This window comes from Phodopus roborovskii, unplaced genomic scaffold (genome assembly GCF_943737965.1).
Source record: "Phodopus roborovskii unplaced genomic scaffold, PHOROB, whole genome shotgun sequence".
NCBI lineage: Eukaryota > Metazoa > Chordata > Mammalia > Rodentia > Cricetidae > Phodopus > Phodopus roborovskii.
The window spans coordinates 91185-110193 of record NW_026125209.1 but is presented as its reverse complement, the minus strand read 5'-3'; the positions used below and the strand labels follow the sequence as shown (position 1 = coordinate 110193).

At 39.3% G+C, this 19009-nt stretch overlaps 1 protein-coding gene across 1 annotated transcript in view; it reads left to right on the top strand.

Annotated features, from left to right (window-relative positions):
* LOC127226979 (disco-interacting protein 2 homolog C-like) overlaps positions 1 to 19009 on the top strand; it is a gene marked incomplete at both ends in the record, with an annotated part of 134876 nt that overhangs the window by 33747 nt on the left and 82120 nt on the right. Inside the window, 3 exon segments of the mRNA XM_051191183.1 lie at positions 4928 to 5062; positions 6545 to 6664; positions 9262 to 9459. Coding sequence (XP_051047140.1) covers positions 4928 to 5062; positions 6545 to 6664; positions 9262 to 9459 — 453 coding nt within the window.

The window sequence follows — 19009 nt, the reverse complement described above, 5'->3', positions numbered from 1 at the left end:
AGTGAGATATAGATGTAGTTCTCCCAAGTCACACCTGCAATACTGTAGGAATACCTTTCCACATCAGGAAACAGGAAGTGGAATAAATGAGTTAAACATGGCAAAGTCAGCTCAGATACCCAGAATGTGGATCTTTAACTAATTGATGGGCAGTTAAAGTCATTTCAAACTGATGTTTTAAGCTTCATCCCATTTGAACTCAGTGAACAAAGTTAAAAGCATTGCCCTTTTTTATATTCAAGTAAGTTTGTTTGGTTCATTGCCTGAAGAACAGCATCTGCTTTGAGTTCTGTCATTAACAACCACTGGGATCTTGAAGTCACATTTTCAGTGAAGGGGAAAAAAAATGGGAACCATAGTTTCTTGCCCTTTTTACTTTCTGAACTGTTGCAAGTAAAAAGGAGAATACAGGAACATCTGAACAAGTTTTTGAAGCAGTTACTTAAGCTTAATACATTTTGAAGAAAATTACTAGTCAGTGTTACCAGATAACTTACATTTAAAATATCAGAAAATTAAACATTGCATATAAATGTCACCATTAAATATATTTAGATAACACAAGTCATTCTTTGCTTATTGCAGCTTAGAATGGCTGCTGAAGCTGTCAGCTGTCCATGGTACCTGAGCAGACAGACAGTATACCCACCAACTTGAACATGGAAGTTCTCTGATTTTGTTCTTTTAAGAAGGTTGTCAGAATCTTTCTAAGAGGACCAAATATTTCTGAACAGATTAATCCCTGCCTTTGGCTTTCCCCTTGTGAGTTTACACTTTGAATACTGGAGGAAATTATAGCATGCAGAATTAAATTTATCCAAACTATAAAAGGTTGCATTACTCATATACAACCAAGGCTCAGTGTGTCTTAAATATAACTCCTGAGTGTGTGACATTTCAGTAATTTCTTATTTGGCACAAGGCTAAGTTCCTAGAATATCTGGAATTTATCTGTAGGCATTGGCTTTCCCCCCCCCCCCCCCAAAAGACAAAACAATGAAACCTGATGAGAATTGAAAATACTTTATTCCAGAGACAAAGGCAGCCAAGGGGAGAGGTGGAGAGTCAAAGTTGTCAGCACTTGACCTTTTGCTGAGATCATCAAAATCTTGGGAAAAAGAAAATAGCATGAGTGTGTGCCTGCATATACATGCATGCACGTTTGGCAAAGCTGAAAACAAATAAACTCCAAAATCATGTTTGATCCCTTTGGGCAAGTTGCATCATGTGGAGTCTATAGAGACTTCTTTTGCACATTAATGAGGAAAGCCAAGAGATAACAACCACATAGTCTCTCTCAAAATGGGCATTCTTTTGCTTCTTGGTTAAAGCAAAACCTCAAGCCTTTCTGTATTTTTTTTTTCTGCAAATTTCCTTGGGCACACACCTAAGACATCTCCCATGTATTTTGGTGAGCCAGGATGGCTTACTAGAGGATGAAAAATTCTATTCTGGGCTATCAATTTTACTTTCTCCTATAGTGCTTGTTGTGTATATTACAAGATATACTTGTTAATCTGTAACCAAGGACCCTGACAGCAAAACCTCAAACTTGACAGTGCTAAATTTTGAGACTGTGTAGACTGCTAGTACAAGGAGTCAGACCTTATGTTCTGACTTCCTACATTACTGGCAGAATATTGTGTGCCTTTGGCTGACTTGTGTATTTTTTCCATATCACTATAACCAGGGTAACCTGTTTACCAAACATCAAAACCTAGATCCTTGTGCATACTAGCAAAACTGTGTACCTTTGAGGCACTTGCTAGCCCTAGAATGACTCTGGATCACTCATGGTAATTATTGGAACATACTTATTAAGTGCCTTAAGGCTGAGCATTGTAGCTCAGTGTTTGCTTCTTGTGGCTTTGTTTCAATCCTAAATACCACAAAAATAAAGTTAAAAATTAAACAACCTTAGTTAGAAATGAGGGGTTTAATGCTCAAAACGAAAACTTGAGAAATGTAACTTAGACTAGACAGTATAATTACTTGAATTATTTTAAACTCCAAGATTTATATTTGAAAAAATGTTGAGTAAATTATAGGAATTACTTAGATAACATAACTAGGGAAATTGGACACATACTGTATTAATACAGTCATAGAGTAAGAACTAAAGACAATGCAGAATATATATATATATATATTCATATATATATATGAAATTAGACTTTCACATGAACTTATTTTAGTTTTAAGCCTCTGTAATCTTTTGATAATGTCTTTATCTGACAACATTGTCAGAGTATATTGAGAGTGTATTTTTATTAATCCAGTCTTTATAAAAGTAATTGATTTTTCCCAGAATGTTTTAGAATTCTCATAAGAATTCTTGTATCCATCCCTGCTAAGAAGATATGAAGTTGAGCTGGGGTGATCTTTCAGTTGGTATGGGCTGGCTATGCAAGCACCAGGACCTGAGTTTGAATCTCCAGCACCATCTAAAAAGCTGGATCTGGTAACCCTTGCCTGTAATTCCTGTCCCAGTGAGTCAGCTATAGATTCTTGGAGCTAGTGTGGACAACTGATGAGTTTCTGGTTCTACAAGAGACCCTGTATTATTCAATGTTCTCTAGAAGAACAGAATTTATAGAATGAAAATAAGTGTGTGTGTGTGTGTGTGTGTGTGTGTGTGTGTGTTAGATTTATTCGAATTACTTACATGTGGTTCAGCTAGTCCAACAATGACTGTCTAACAACTTGAAAGTCTAAGAATCCAGTAGTTGTTCAGTTTGTGTTTATACATTGTAATCTTGAAGAAATAGACTCATGAAGGTATGAATTTGCTAGTGAGATTGAGAGCAACCAGGCAAAGAGCAAAAACTTCCTTCTTCTATCTCCTTTACATAGGCCTGTCACCAGACCATAATGCCCAGATTAAAGGCGAATCTGCCCTCCTGAAAAGGTTTGGATTAAAAGCAGTGACTCTTCCCATTTCAAATTATTTGATTAAGAAAAATCCTTCACAGATGTATCCAGCCACTTGGGTTTTTGTTAATTTCAGGTGTAATCAATTTTACAACTAAAAGTAGATATCACAGACCCTGTCCCCAAAAAATAAGGTTAGATCAACAATGTCAACTTCTGTCCCCACATATGTGCACTTCCACATAAGTAGATAACTAGTATGTGTGAATGTAAACAAATAAATGAAAAAACTAACAGAATGAATTTATAAAAATCTTTATTTATCCCAGAGATGTATTAGTTATTACATAATAAGCAAGAGCCTGGCAGTTGGATGTTTTGATTGTGGAGTCTGTTTTATTAGGGAAATTTATTCAGTTTGAATAGCCACTATTATAAATTACCCTTGTTTATTTATCTGTAATCGTCCTAAGTATTTAAGCTTTTAAAACATATGTTGCCCTAATATAGCACATATATACCAAAATTGGTGATGTTGCCACAGCCTGCGTATTAAGGGCTAGTATCTCCCTAATGTCCCATCCCTCTCAACTTGGGTGGTATTGCAGTTAGAATATTATAATTTTAGAGCAGATCAACAAATTTTTCCTATAAATGGATAGATAATTAAATATTTTACTGCTGCAGCTATTGAACATGGTACCTTTATCACAAAATAAGCTACAAATACAAAGACACATCTATATGCTAATATTTCTAAAGTCAGGTGCCTGGTAAACAGCTACTCATAGTTTTTTGATCCACATTTTAGAATTTTAAACTTTACTCCAAAAGCAAACTGAAAAATATGAATCTTCTCTAAGATAATACAAGGCTGAATGGAAACTGTCAGTGGTGGCCCATGTTATGTGCCTAATCCTCCATGTCCCATCAGGATGGTTAAAACATGGATTTGGGATTGTCACTTTTTGCTAGAAATAATTTCATGGTGTGATCTTTCAAAACACATTTTACATTAAGTTGTTAAAATCCAAATTATACTTCTTGCCTCCAAAAAATATGCTAAGCCTTCATCCTGTTCACATTCCACTCTGGAGGTAATTAGTGCCCCTCCGCAAATAGTGGAGAGTTTTCTATCATTCATGAACATGTGCAGAACCCTTAAAATTCTTGTTGCCTGAAGTACACATTTGTGACTTAGGTCCCAATAGGATTGCCCTGGCCCTCTTGTTTTAGTTCTCTGTCAGTAGAAGTGTGTTTTTTTTTTTTTAAATTAATTTTATATGCATTGGTGTTTTGTCTACATGTATGTCTGTGTGAAGCTGTAGGATCCCCTGGAACTGGAGTTACAGACAGTTGTGAGGTGTCATTGGGGATTCAGCTTCTGGTTTTCTGAAAGAGCAGCTGGTGCTTTATCTCTGCTGAGCCATCTCTTCAACCCCAAATTTTTGTGCTTTTTACAGCATGCCCTCTGTGATGTTTTTGTGATTTTATTGATGAAAGCTTATATGAACCAGAATTTTACTGTAAGGTTGAAATGGACAGTGTTTAAAAAGATAAGAAGGAGCCAGGCATTGTTGGTGCACTCGGGAGGCAGAGGCAGGTGGATCTTTGTGAGTTCCAGGCCAGCATGGTCTACAGATCAAGTTCCAAAGTAATACAGAGAAATTCTGTCTCAACTCCCCCCTCCAAAAAAATAAATATTAGAAGGATTGGGAGGTGTGGCCTTTTTTGGGGGGAGTGAGTCACTAGAATAGGAGGTAAGGTTTCAAAAGCTCATGCTGGGCCCAGGCAGCCTCTCCTGCCTGCAGATCATGATGTAGCTCTCAACTACTTCTCTAGCACTATTCCTGCCTTGCCTCCTGCCCTATTCTTGCTGTGATGATAATGGACTTCATTGCATATGCTTCCAAATATTAGGAATACAGGCTTGTGTCACCATGTTTGGTCAAAGTATCTTTTTATAGAGTATTTTCTAGACATTTTTGAGGCCCTATTGCTTAGCCTTTGGAATAACCATGTTCATGAGAAAATTGTCTTCTGTGCTTCTTTACAGAAAATCATTCTGCACCTCCTGATGTAACCACATACACCTCAGAACACTCAATACAAGTAGAAAGGCCACAGGGCTCTACCACATCCCGGACAGCACCAAAGTATGGCAATGCTGAGCTCATGGAGACTGGGGATGGTATGTCATACAGTGAGGTGCTTCCTCCAATGTGAATGCTCTACTGCTGTCTTTACTATGATTAGTATTACTCTTTTGAGTGAAGGTGCTGCTTCTAGATACTCCTTGGTTCCTTCAGTCCTGCTTATCATGTTCCTTTGGAACTTTTCTAGGTGACCTAACTTTGAAAAATGTAAATCATTTCCACATTGTCTAAGGATTTATCCTTATTAAAAACAATGTAGATATTGCAGTAATTTAGCCATGAGAAGATAAAGATTTAATTAGATGCTGATAACTAATGTTGGATGAGTCATTAGAATCTAAGAATTTACAGTATAAGTGTTAAGACTGTGAATGCTTATTTCAAAGAGCAACATGAAGTTAAATGGGAAAACAAAGTGATTTATAGAGGTGTTGTAGCCTTAGATTTTGGAAGAAGGAGGTACCTTTTTTTTTTTTATTAAAATTGGAAATAAATGATCACTGCTTTGATAACTTACAGAATAAAAGGGTTTCCCTAGTTTCCAAATTTCTAATCTTGGTGTATTATAGTAACATTAATAGTTCCAAGTATGGAATACCAATCAGCAAACCACAGATATGAACTTTCTCTGTATTCTAGTTGAATTGTGTTATATTCCTGCACCGGTCATAAAAGTTAGATTAGAATCTATCAGTAAAATTACTTACTTCTTTATGAAAAAATTGAACAGTATCAACACGCCACAGTCAATGTACCTGACAGTGTTTGTTGATGTTGTTATGATGACTGGGGTGGTTCACAATTAAATACCTAATACTAGCCATATCTTTAACAAATGGCATACTGTCCTCAGCATGGTTGAAGCCCTAATACTACTTATTCATAAAGATCAATTTAATAAAAACTGTAGCAATTACATTTCTTACAGAATTGGCTGTCCTTTTATTCTACCAAGTTGGCTTTAATTCTCTGACATACCCATTATTGAAAATGATCATAGATATTATTCTTGCCATTATTTAAGAACTTACATTATCTTTAAAATCTGTCAAGTTCTGGAATTAGGTAAATTCTGGCTCCTGTATTATGTAGTCCAGCGCTTCTCATTGTGTACACCATCAACTCAGAATCACACCCACAGCTAGTACTAACATTCTCACCTAAGCTTCAAAACCACTGGTCTTGGATTCATCTGAAACAAATTGTTTGGGATTAGTTGAGAAGATACTATATTTAGATGTTGAGAATTGTGGCAATTTTTCCATGTTGTCAGTGCTATAATTTTTTTTTAATCTGAAAGTACATTTAAGATTAAAATGATTTTGAAGTAATGGAGGTATATGTCATTGCTTAGATACGTTGTCTGGCATGTATAAGGCCTTATGCTGTGTCCACTACAGGAAACAAAAACACTATTGTTTGGGGAAATTTTTTTGCAAGTTACCATGTTTCCTCCAGTGTTTGTTCATTTTCACTCTGATTCCCATTTTTTTTTTTTCTTTTTTCTTTTTCATTAGGTGTACCAGTAAGTAGCAGGGTATCTGCAAAAATTCAGCAGCTTGTCAATACCCTTAAACGACCGAAGCGACCCCCATTACGGGAATTCTTTGTTGATGACTTTGAGGAATTGTTAGAAGGTAATGTTTTTACCTCTTCTTTTATGAGATCCTATAGTTCCATGGTACAATACTACATTTTCTGCAAAATGCCTTTATTTTGTTTAGAATGATACCAGCCTATAATTCACAACACCAGAGGAACTAGGATACAAGGTGTATTCTAAGAGATTCATTTAAAGACCCTCACAGAAGGGGGAAGGGACAAGTCCCCCAGAGCACATGGGCAGTGGGGGGGGCAGTGAATGGAGAGAGAAGTAGGAGAAAGAGAAGGGGAGGAGAGGTGTGACTAGGAAGATTGAGTCAGGGAAGACGAGAGAGACAGAGAGAGAGATAGATAGAGAGAGACAGACAGACAGAGAGAGAGAGAGAGAGAGAGAGAGAGAGAGAGAGAGAGAGAGAACAAACATAAAAGAGGGAGCCATTATTGGTATGAAGAGAAAACTGAACCTAAAGGAAAGTCTAGAGACCTACAAGACTGCCACCAACTAACAATTTGAGTTCAAAGGCTACCATATATGCCCTTCCTGGATAGTGAGATCAACAACTAACTTATCCACCACCATGGAGCCCTTATCTAGTACCTGTTGGAAACAGAAGCAAACACCCATAACTAAACATTGAGTCAAACTAGAATCCAGATGCAGAGGAAGAGGACAAGACCAGGTTGCAGAAACACATAGAGACAGCTGACCTGAACAAGGAGGAGCTAACGGGTCCCCAGACTGATAGCTGGGAAGCCAGCATGGGACTGACTCAGGCCCCCCTGAATATAGGTCTCAGCTAGAAGGACTGAGCAGTCTAAGGGATCTCAGACAGTGGAACCAGGATGTATTCCTGGTGCACAAAATGACCTTGTGGACACATCCCCTATGGAGGGATACTACCTTAACCTAGAGACAGAAGAGAAGTCCTAGTCCCTACTTCAAATGACTTGACAGATTTACATGACCCCACCTGGATGGCATTGCCCTACAGGTGGAATTGGGGTTGGGGGATGGGAGGGGAGGGTGGTCTGGGTGCATGTGAGGGGGCAGAAAGGGTAAGAGGGAGGGAACTGGGATTGACATGTAAAGTAAAATATAATTTTAAAAAAGTGATAATCTTGCCTTTTCTTGACAATAGCACTCTAAGTCAGAATGCAGGTTGCTGCTTCCAATGAATATGGTAACAGTACACCAAGTGGCTAGCATTTTAGAGCTTTGAAGCCATCTGTTCCCCCCCCCTTTAGTGGAATGTGACTCTGTTATGTGATTTAGGCCTCTTTATAAGGACTCAATGCTGTGATAGCAAAGCAAAATGAAACTATAGAGATCCTTGGCTCAAAGCCAAAGGGTACTTTCTACACAAGCTTATAATAAGATTGCTGGAGTATGGTGGGAACTCTGCCCTCCATCTCACCTATGATGAATGGGAGTCTGCAACTAGATAACTTAAAATTGAAACAAAATGATTAGTATGTTGGATCAAACCCAAGCTTCTTGTTATCTGTTAACTGAAGTTAAGACTCAGCTGAATGATGGTGAGACAGATGACTGATGGGATAAAGCATTTTAGTGCAAGTGTGAAGGTAGGATTTCAGAACCCATGTTAAATGCAATCTTGAAAAGTATAGACGAGATCACTAGGTCAAGTTGATGAATGAGACTAGCCTCAACCTTGAGTGCTGGGCTTGATTGTGAGGCTGGGCTACCTTAATGAATAAGGTAGAAGAATTATGGAGGACAGTTCCTAACATCAAACTTCAACCTACACATTCATACTCATGTACACATGGGACCACACACACACACACACACACACACATACACAGAGGCACATATATATCCATACTACACTTTCATGCACCTGAAAATTGAAAAATAAAATTTATAGAAGGCTTAGTTGATTTTCCAGATAGCAGGTGGAGGCAATCACTCAATTTCTGAGAGAGAATTTCTTTCTACATATCTTTCTTTCACACCTATCTAAACTTTTTGTTTTTCTCGAGACATGGTTTCTCTGTGTAGCCCTGACTATCATGGATCTCTCTGTAAACCAGGATGACCTTCAACTCACAGAGATTCACCTGCCTCTGTCTCCTGAGTGCTGGGATCAAAAGCTTGCAGCACCACTACTAGCTAAGACCTATCTAAACTAAAAGAAGAACACAGTGTTTTCAGTGAGGCATTTATTTTAGTTTTATTCACTCAAGTACTTTCACCGTGCTTTTGTTATACAGATGGTAGATGATTTCTGCCTATATTTCATCTTTGAAGGGAAAAATATAATGTAAGAACTGAGCCTTTTGTAGTCTTGAATACTGTATGCTAATAAGTAGAACTTCAAACCCATGCATTTAAATGTGAGACTCTAGGCATATGGTTCAGTTTTGTCTGTTATCTACAAATGTTCTCACACCCACCTAAATTCTCCATTCTGTGTTGCTTTGGAAATTGTAAGAGCTCAATTCTTTTGTTACATCTGTAATGATTTTAATTCTAGAAAAGCATGTTTACTGTCAGCTGATACATTTATGCCTTAAATACAAATCTCTTAGATTTTTTATAAACTTTAAAAATATTATGCTAACATGGATGCATTTTTCTTGAAAATCTTGTATTTTTAAATGTATTTAGTTCAACAACCAGATCCAAATCAGCCAAAGCCAGAAGGTGCCCAGATGCTGGCTACAAGAGGGGAGCAGTTGGGAGTGGTCACGAACTGGCCACCCTCTTTAGAAGCAGCACTACAGCGATGGGGAACCATCTCACCAAAGGCCCCCTGCCTGACTACCATGGACACAAATGGAAAACCCTTGTATATCCTCACTTATGGTAATCTCATACTGTTACTTATAGCAATCCTATAAAGTTCACTATCTGTCCTTTGTCATTCCTGCATATTACCACTACAAAATGGCATAACCACTACAAAATGGGGGAAAAAAAAAACTTCTGGGTGACTCATTTATCTAAAATTATTCTAAAATAAATTATTTTGTGATGACAAAAGAGTTACTACTTAAAAAAAAAAGTTAAACCAGAAATGGATGTATAAAGCTGTGATTATAACTTCACTGTGATGCTAGATCTTGTTTTTGCTTTTGTTTTCAAAAGAATACTTTCACTGATGACAATAGGGAGTATGTATCAAAACTTTGAGTCTAGATTTGAATTATAAGACCCCCAAACACCAAAATGCTGTAATCACAAATGCTGACACTGAAAGGTATTGGAAATTCCTGAAGTTTAAAAATCCCAAAAATACAGTTATGAAAAAGTATTTAAAATTCTTTAAATGACATTTATTATACATACAAACACGTGTGTGTATGGTTTTGTTTTTTTGTTTTTTGTTTTTTGTTTTGTTTTGTTTTGAGACAGAATCTCTGTATGTGGCCCTTGCTGCCCTGGAATTTGCTATGTAGACCAGAATGGGCTCCAATATGCAGAGATCTACCCACCTCAGGATTCCGTGGAGCCAGAATTAGAGGCATACACTACACCTGGCTTCATTTACTTTTTTTTTTTTTTAAATTTAAACTAGAAACAAGCTTTTTTTTTACAAGTTAATTCCAGTTCTCTCTCCTTCTCCTCCTCCCCTGCCCCCAACCTACCCCCTTTCACACCTTTTTTTTGCTTCCCAGGGAGGGTGAGGCCTTCCATGGGAGATCTTCAAAGTCTGCCATATCATTTGGAGCAGGGTTTAGGCCCTCCCTCATGTTTCTAGGCTGAGGGATTTTTCCTCTATGTGGAATAGGCTCCCAAAGTCCATTAGTATACTAGGGATAAATACTGATCCACTCACTGTCAGAGGCTCCATAGACTATCCATGCCTCCTAACTGAGACCCATGCTCAAGTGGTCTGCCTGTGTCCAATGCTGGTTTCCCAGCTATCAGTCTGGGGCCCATGAGCTCCCTCATGTTCAGGTCAGCTGTTTCTAGGAGTTTTTCCAGGCTGATGATCTTGGCCCCTTTGCTCACCATTCCTCCCTCTTTGCACCTGGATTCCAGGAGTTCAGCTCAGTGTTTGGCTGTGGGTGTCAGCTTCCACTTCCATTAGCTACTGGATGAAGGCTCTTGGATGGCATATAAGGTAGTCATCAATCTCATTATCAGGGAAGGGCATTTAAGGTAGCCTCTCCACTATTGCTTAGATTGTTAGTTGGGGTCATCCTTGTAGATCTCTGACATTTCCCTAGTGCCAGATTTCTCTTTAAACCTATAATGGCTCCCTCTTTTCTTACTCTCCTTTATTCTTCCCCTGACTCAATCTTCCTGTTCCCTCTTATCCTCCTCTCCCCTCCTTTTCACCTCTTCTCTTTGTCCTGACTCCCTCCCTCCCCTCCCAATTTGCTCAGGAGATCTTTTCCCTTTCCCCTTCTCCTGGGGACCATGTATAAGGTATATTCTTTTGTGTTTGGATGGAATTTTTTGTAGATGTCTGTTAAACCCATTGGGGGTCACAACTTCTGTTAGTTCTTTTTTGTTTCTTTGTTAAGTTTCTGTCTGGTGGTCCATCCAGTGGTGTGAGTGGGGTGTTGAAGTCTCCCACTATATAAGTGTGTGAGGTTTTATGTGAGATTTGAGTTTTTGTAATGTTTCTTTTATGAATGTGGGTGCCTTTGTATTTGGGGAATAGATGTTCAGAACTAAGACTTCATCCTGATGGATTTTTCCTGTGATGCATATAAAATGATCTTTATCTCTTTTGATTGATTTTAGTTTGAAGTCTAATTTGTTAGATATTAGGATATTAGCTACACCAATTTGTTTCTTGGGTCCATTTGATTGGAAAATCTTTTCCCAACTTATTACTCTTAAGTAACATCTGTTTTTGAAGTTGAGCTGTGTTTCTTGTATGCAGCAGAAGGATGGTTCTGTATTCATGTCCATACTGTTAGCCTATGTCTTTTTATAGGTGAGTTAAGACCATTAATATTGAGGGAAATTAAGGGCCATTGATTGTTTTTTTGTTTTGTTTTTTTTTTTTTTTGTTTTTTTTTTTTTTTTTTTTTTTTTATTCTTTGAAAATTTTTTTTTTTTTTTTGCATATAGAGTATTTTTTATTTAATTTTATATAACAAAGTCCAATTAAATGAAAACAAACATTTATACACAATATTTGGGAATTTGGGCGTCGTTCTTTCCAAACTACTTCCTGCTGGTAAGGGGCGCTGTCTTGGGGGATTCGAAGAAGATTCAGATATCCTAGCTGTAGTCTGTAGGGCTGTTTTGTCCAGCTGTTTGGAATGTAGGATCAGCTTGTACTCTGTTTCAGGCGGTCTGGTGTGATCAAACCACATTAGTCTGGAAGGAATCCACATCTTTTCATTTTCTGTGGAAACAAAAATAGAAATACTTTTCCCCAGTAACTTGTTCTTCAACTTAAATTTTGGAGTCAAAGCGTTTTTTTTTTTTTTTTTTTTTTATTATTATTATTTTACATGTCGATCCCAGTTCCCTCTCCCTCCCTCCCTCCCTCCCCCCAAGCCCTCCCTCCCTCCTTCCCCTCCCTTTTGCCCTCTCTACCCTCTCCCCATGCACTCTAAACACCCTCCCCTCCCAACCCCCCACCACAATACAATATGTAGGGGAATGCCATCCAGTTGGGGTCATGTAGATCTGACAGGTCCTGTGAAGTAGGGACTAGGGCTTCTCTCCTATCTCTAGAATAAGGCAGTTATCCCTCCATGGGGGATATGTTTGCAAAGTCCTTTTGTGCACCAGGGATACATCCTGGCTCCACTGTCTGAGGTCTCTTAGACTGCTCAGACCTTCTGGCTGAGACCCATATTCAGGGGAGTCCGAGTCAGACCTCTGTTGGCTTCCCAGCTATCAGTCTAGTGGCCCTTAGCTCCTCCTTGTTCAGGTAAGCTGTCTCTATGTACTTCTACCGCATGGTCTTGTCCTCTCCATCTGCTTCTGGGTTCTAGTTTGACTCAGTGTTTATGTATGGGTGTTTGCTCCTGTTTTCAACAGGCATTAGTTGAGGACTCCATGGAGAAGTTAGTTGTTGATCTCACTCTCCGGGAAGGGCATTTATGATAGCCTTTCCACGGAAGCTGAGATTGTTAGTTGGGAGCAGTCTTGTAGTTCCCTCGACCTTTCTTTGTGTTCAACTTTATCTTCAAACCAATATTGGCTCCCTCTTTTATGTTCTCTCTCTCTGTCTCTGTCTCTCTCTCTCTTTCCTATTTTCCATTCCTAACCAGGCTCAATCCTCCTAGTCACACATGCCTTCCTCTCCTCCCTCTCATTTTCTCCTACTTCTCTCTCCATTAGCTGTCCTCCCCCACTATACCTGAGGTCTGGGGGACTTGTCCCTTCCCAGTTCTGTGAGGGACTTTATATGAATCTCTTAGAATACAACTTGTATCCTAGTTCCTCTGGTGATGTGAATTATAGGCTGGTGATCATTTGATCTAGGTCTAAAATCCATATATGAGTGAGTACATACTGTGTTCCTCTTTTTGTGACTGGGTTACCTCATTCAGGATGGTTTCTTCAAGTGCCATCCACTTGCCTGCGAATTTCAAGATACCATTATTTTTTTTCTGCAGAGTAGTATTCCATTGTGTAGATGTGCCACATCTTCATTAACCATTCTTCAATTGAAGGGCATCTAGGTTGCTTCCAGGTTCTTGCTATTACAAATAGTGCTGCTATGAACATAGTTGAACAGATGTCTTTGTTGCATTGATGTGAATCCTTTGGGTATATGCCTAAGAGGGGGATTGCCGGGTCCTGTGGTAAACTAATTCCCATTTTCCTGAGGAACCGCCATACTGATCTCCAAAGTGGCTGTATGAGTTTGCACTCCCACCAGCAGTGGAGGAGTGTTCCACTTTCTCCACATCCTCTCCAACATAAGTCATCACTGGTGTTTCTAATTTTAGCCATTCTGGCAGGGGTAAGATGGTATCTCAAAGTTGTTTTGATTTGCATTTCCCTGATAGCTAAGGATGTGGAGCATTTTCTTAAGTGTCTTTCAGCCTTTTTGATTTCCTCCATTGAGAATTCTTTCTTCAGTTCTGTACCCCATTTTTTAATAGGGTTATTTGGTGTTTTGTTGACTAGTTTCTTGAGTTCTTTGTATATTTTGGAGATCAGCCCTTTGTCGGATATAGGATTAGTGAAAATCTTTTCCCAGTCAGTGGGCTGCCGTTTGGTCTTGTCAACTGTGTCCTTTGCCTTACAGAAGCTTCTAAGTTTGAAGAGGTCCCATTTATTAATTGTTTCTTTCAGTGTCTGTGCCCCTGGAGTTATGTTCAAGAAGCGGTCTCCTATACCAATTTGTTCAAGGGTACCTCCTACTTTCTCTTCTAAGAGGTTCAATGTGGCTGGATTGATGTTGAGGTCTTTGATCCATTTGGACTTGAGTTTTGTGCATGGCGACAGACATGGGTCTATCTGCAGTCTTCTACACACCCTCATCCAATTGTGCCAGCACCATTTGTTGAAGATGCTGTCTTTGCCCCATTGTATCATTTTAGCTGTTTTGTCGAAAATCAGGTGTTCATAGGTGCATGGATTAATATCAGGATTTTCAATTCGATTCCATTGGTCTACCTGTCTATTTTTATGCCAATACCAGGCTGTTTTCAGAACTATAGCTCTGTAGTAGAGCTTAAAGTCAGGAATGGTGATGCCTCCTGATGTTCTTTTATTGTATAGGGTTGTTTTGGCTATCCTGGGTCTTTTGTTTTTCCATATAAAGTTAATTATTATCCTTTCAAGGTCGGTGAAGAATTGTGGTGGGATTTTAATGGGGATTGCATTGAATCTGTAGATTGCTTTTGGTAAGATTGCCATTTTTACTATGTTTATCCTACCTATCCAAGAGCATGGGAGGTCTTTCCATTTTCTGGTATCTTCTTTAATTTCTTTCTTTAGAGTCACAAAGTTCTTATTATATAGATCTTTTACTTGTTTGGTAAGCGTTACACCAAGATACTTTATGTTGCTTGTGGCTATTGTAAAGGGTGATGTTTCTCTGATTTCTTTCTCTGCCTCTTTGTCGTCTGAAAAAAATGGGGCTACTGATTTTTTTGAGTTTATCTTGTATCCTGCTAGTTTGCTGAAGGTGTTTATCAGCTGTAGGAGTTCCCTGGTAGAGTTTATTGGGTCGCTTATGTAAACTATCATATCATCTGCAAATAGAGACAGTTTGACTTCTTCCTTTCCAATTTGGATGCCCTTGATCTCCTTTTGTTGTCTTATAGCATTAGCTAGAACTTCTAGTACGATATTGAAGAGATATGGAGAGAGAGGACAGCCTTGTCTTGTTCCTGATTTTAGAGGAATTGGCTTAAGTTTCTCTCCATTCAGTTTGATGTTGGCAGTTGGTTTGCTGTATATTGCTCTTATTATGTTTAGGTATGTTCCTGTTATCCCTGACCTCTCTAATACCTTTATCATGAAAGGGTGTTGAATTTTATCGAAGGCTTTTTCTGCATCTAGGGAGATAATCATATGGTTTTTCTTTTTCAGTTTGTTTATATGGTGGATCACGTTGATAGATTTTCGTATGTTAAACCATCCCTGCAATCCAGGTATGAAGCCTACTTGATCATGGTGGATGATTTCTCTGATGTATTTTTGAATTCGGTTTGCCATTATTTTATTGAGTATTTTTGCATCGATGTTCATCAGGGATATTGGTCTGTAGTTTTCTTTCTTAGTTGTGTCTTTGTGAGGTTTGGGTACCAAAGTTATTGTGGCCTCATAAAAAGAGATTGGCAATAAACCTTCTGTTTCTATCTTGTGGAACAGTTTGAGGAGTAGTGGTATTAGTTCTTCCTTGAATGTCTGGTAGAATTCTGCACTGAATCCATCTGGCCCTGGACTTTTTTTCGTTGGAAGGCTTTCGATGACTGCTTCTATTTCATTTCGGGTTATAGGTCTATTTAAGTTGTTTGTCTGTTCTTGATTTAATTTTGGTAAGTGATAGTTATCCAGAAACTTGTCCATTTCCTTTGAATTTTCAATTTTTGTGGAATACAGATTTTCGAAGTATGACCTGAAAATTGTCTGGATTTCCTCTGTGTCTGTTGTTATGTTCCCCATTTCATTTCTGATTTTGTTAATTTGCATGTTCTGTCTCTGCTTTTTTCGTTAATTTGGATAAAGGTTTATCAATCTTGTTGATTTTCTCAAAAAACCAACTCTTTGTTGCATTGATTTTTTGTATTGTTTTCCTGGTTTCTATTTTGTTGATTTCAGCCCTCAAGTTGATTATTTCCTGGCGTCTGCTCCTGTGGGGTGAATTCGCTTCTCTCTGTTCTAAGGTTTTCAGTTGCGCTGTTAATTCATTTATGTGACTGTCCTCTGTTTTCTTCATATGGGCACTTAGTGCAATGAACTTCCCTCGTAGCACTGCTTTCAAGGTGTCCCATAAGTTCGGGTATGTTGTATCCTCATTCTCGTTGAATATTAGAAAGTCTTTAATTTCTTTCTTTATTTCTTCTTTGACCCAGGAGTGGTGCAATTGCACATTGTTCAGTTTCCATGAGTTTGCAGGTTTTCTGCTATTTGTATTGTTGTTGAATTCCAATTTTAAAGCATGGTGGTCCGATAAGATACAGGGGACTATTTCTATTCTCTTGTATCTGTTGAGGTTTGTTATGTCTCCTAGTATGTGGTCGATTTTAGAGAAGGTTCCATGTGGAGCAGAGAAGAAGGTATATTCTTTTGTCTTTGGATGGAATGTTCTATAGATGTCTGTTAGCCCCAGTTGAGACATAACTTCTGTTAATTCTTTTGTTTCTTTGTTGAGTTTCTGATTTGTGGTCCTGTCTAGTGTTGAGAGTGGTGTATTGAAGTCTCCCACTATAAGTGTGTGAGGTTTTATATGAGCTTTGAGTTTTAGTAGTGTTTCTTTTACGAATGTGGGTGGCTTTGTATTAGGGGCATAGATGTTCAGAATTGAGACTTTGTGTTGATGGATTTCTCCTGAGATGAATATGAAATGACCATCTTCATCTCTTTTGACTAGTTTTGGTTTGAAGTCTAGCTTGTTAGATATTAGGATAGCTACGCCTGCTTGCTTCTTATTTCCATTTGATTGGAAAATCTTTTCCCAACCCTTTACCCTGAGGTAATGTCTATCTTTGGAGCTAAGATGTGTTTCTTGTATGCAGCAGAAGGATGGATTCTGTCTTCGTATCCATTCTGTTAATCTGTGTCTTTTTATAGGTGAGTTAAGACCATTAATGTTGAGGGTGAGTAAGGACCATTGATTGTTGATGGTTGTTTGATTTAGGTTTGTTGTTGGCAGTGGTATTGTGAATATATTTGTTCTGCTTCACCCTAGGTTTCTGGTGTAGTTGGATTATCTGTTGCCTACATTTTTGTGGGCGTAGTTACCTTCCTTGGGTTGGAATTTTCCTTCCAATACTTTCTGTAGGGCTGGATTTGTAGATACATATTGGGAAAATCTGGTTTTGTCATTGAATATCTTGTTCTCTCCATCTATATTGACTGAGAGTTTTGCTGGATATAGTAGCCTAGGCTGGCATCCGTGTTCTCTTAATACTTTTAGAACATCTATCCAGGACCTTCTGGCCTTGAGGGTTTCCATGGAGAAGTCAGTTGTAATTTTGATAGGTCTGCCTTTATATGTTACCTGTCCTTTTTCCTTCGCTGCTCTTAATATTTTTTCTTTATTCTGTATGCTAGGTGTTTTGATTATTATATGTCGAGGGGTCTTTTTTCTTTGGTCCAGCCTATTTGGGGTTCAGTATGCTTCTTGTACTTTCATGGGCATGTCCTTCTTCAGATTTGGAAAGTTTTCCTCGATGATTTTGTTGAATATGTTTTCAGCACCTTTGAGCTGGGCTTCCTCACCTTCCTCTATGCCTATTATTCTTAGGTTTGGCCTTTTCATGGTGTCCCACATTTCCTGGATATTGTGTGTTAAGGATTTGTTGGATTTATGGTTTTCTTTGGTCGATGAATCTATTTCTTCTAGTTTATCTTCTGCGCCTGAGATTCTCTCTTCCATCTCTTGAATTCTATTGGTTATGCTTGTGTCCGTGGTTTCCGATTTTTTGCCCAGCTTTTCAATTTCCAGCTTTCCTTCCATTTGTGTTGCCTTTATTTTCTCAATTTCGCTTTTTAAATTTAAAAACCTTTCCCTCCACCAGATTAATTATTTTTTTTCTCTTTCTGTTCTTTTCTTAAAAATTTATTTATTTCTTTCCCTTTTTTTTTTTTTTTTTTCCTCTATTTTTTTAAGGGGTTTTCCCATATCTTCTTTGAGGGCCCCTATCATTTTTATGATGGTGATTTTTAAGTCATACCCTTCTGCTTCCTCTGCTTTGTTGTTGTGTTCCATTCTAGTTGGTGTAGATTCCCTAGATTCTGGTGGTGTCATGTTTGTCTTTCTGTTGTTAGGTGTTCTCTTGTATTGCCTTCTTCCCATAGTTTCTTCCTGTAGGTGTTGGTGGTGTCTCTTCCCTCTCTCTATGGTCCTTCCCAGATGGGCTTATGTGGATCAAAGATTCAATGTCTGTATCTCTGTGTGGTCCAAGCTCTCTAGGAGGCTTCTCTCTGGCCAATAGCCGGGAGAAGAGGGCGAGGGCTGGACTGGAACTTGAGAAGGTTTTGCAGGGTAGTGGGATCTCACTGGAAACCGGCGCTCTCCAGCTGAGACCTCGTTCTTTGGCAGGGCCCGGATTTGGGGGTCAAGGATCTTGCCTGCAGGAACTCCAAGTGGACCCACAGAGATAGGCGGATCTCTGGGAGGGCCTGGGACTCCAGCAGAGGACTGGAGGCGGGGTCAGGGACCAAGCCGGTGGAAATTACAGGTGGTCCCACATGGATAGTCAGGTCTCCTTTGTTCGGAGTTGCTCCGAGAGGTCTCCGAAGTAGGGTGGACTGTTGGCTCCACCCTCTGTCCCAGTGCTCAACCAGAGCGGCAGGACCGTAGGTGGGGTAGGGCACAGGGTGGGGGGGTAGGCTGGAGGTTGGGATGGGTGGGGGGTGTATCAGAGCTCCAAGGGTGCTCTCAAAGGGGACCGGAGACAGGAGCAGCAGGATCAGGGGCCAATCCAGGGAGTTCAGGCGGGGGAGGGGGGTAAAGAGGTTGAAGGGGACAGGCAGCCCCGATTGGGCCCAGACTCACCTCTGGCCAATAGCCGGCAGAAGAGGACGAGGGCTGGGCTGGAACTTGAGAAGGTTTTGCAGGGTAGTGGGATCTCACTGGAAACTGGCGCTCTCCAGCTGAGACCTCGTTCTTTTGCAGGGGCCCGGATTTGGGGGTCAAGGATCTTGCCTGCAGGAACTCCAAGTGGACCCGCTGAGATAGGCGGATCTCTGGGCCTGAGATAGGCGGATCTCTGGGCTTGTTTTGTTTTGTTTTAATTTTTTTTTTCTTTTTCTT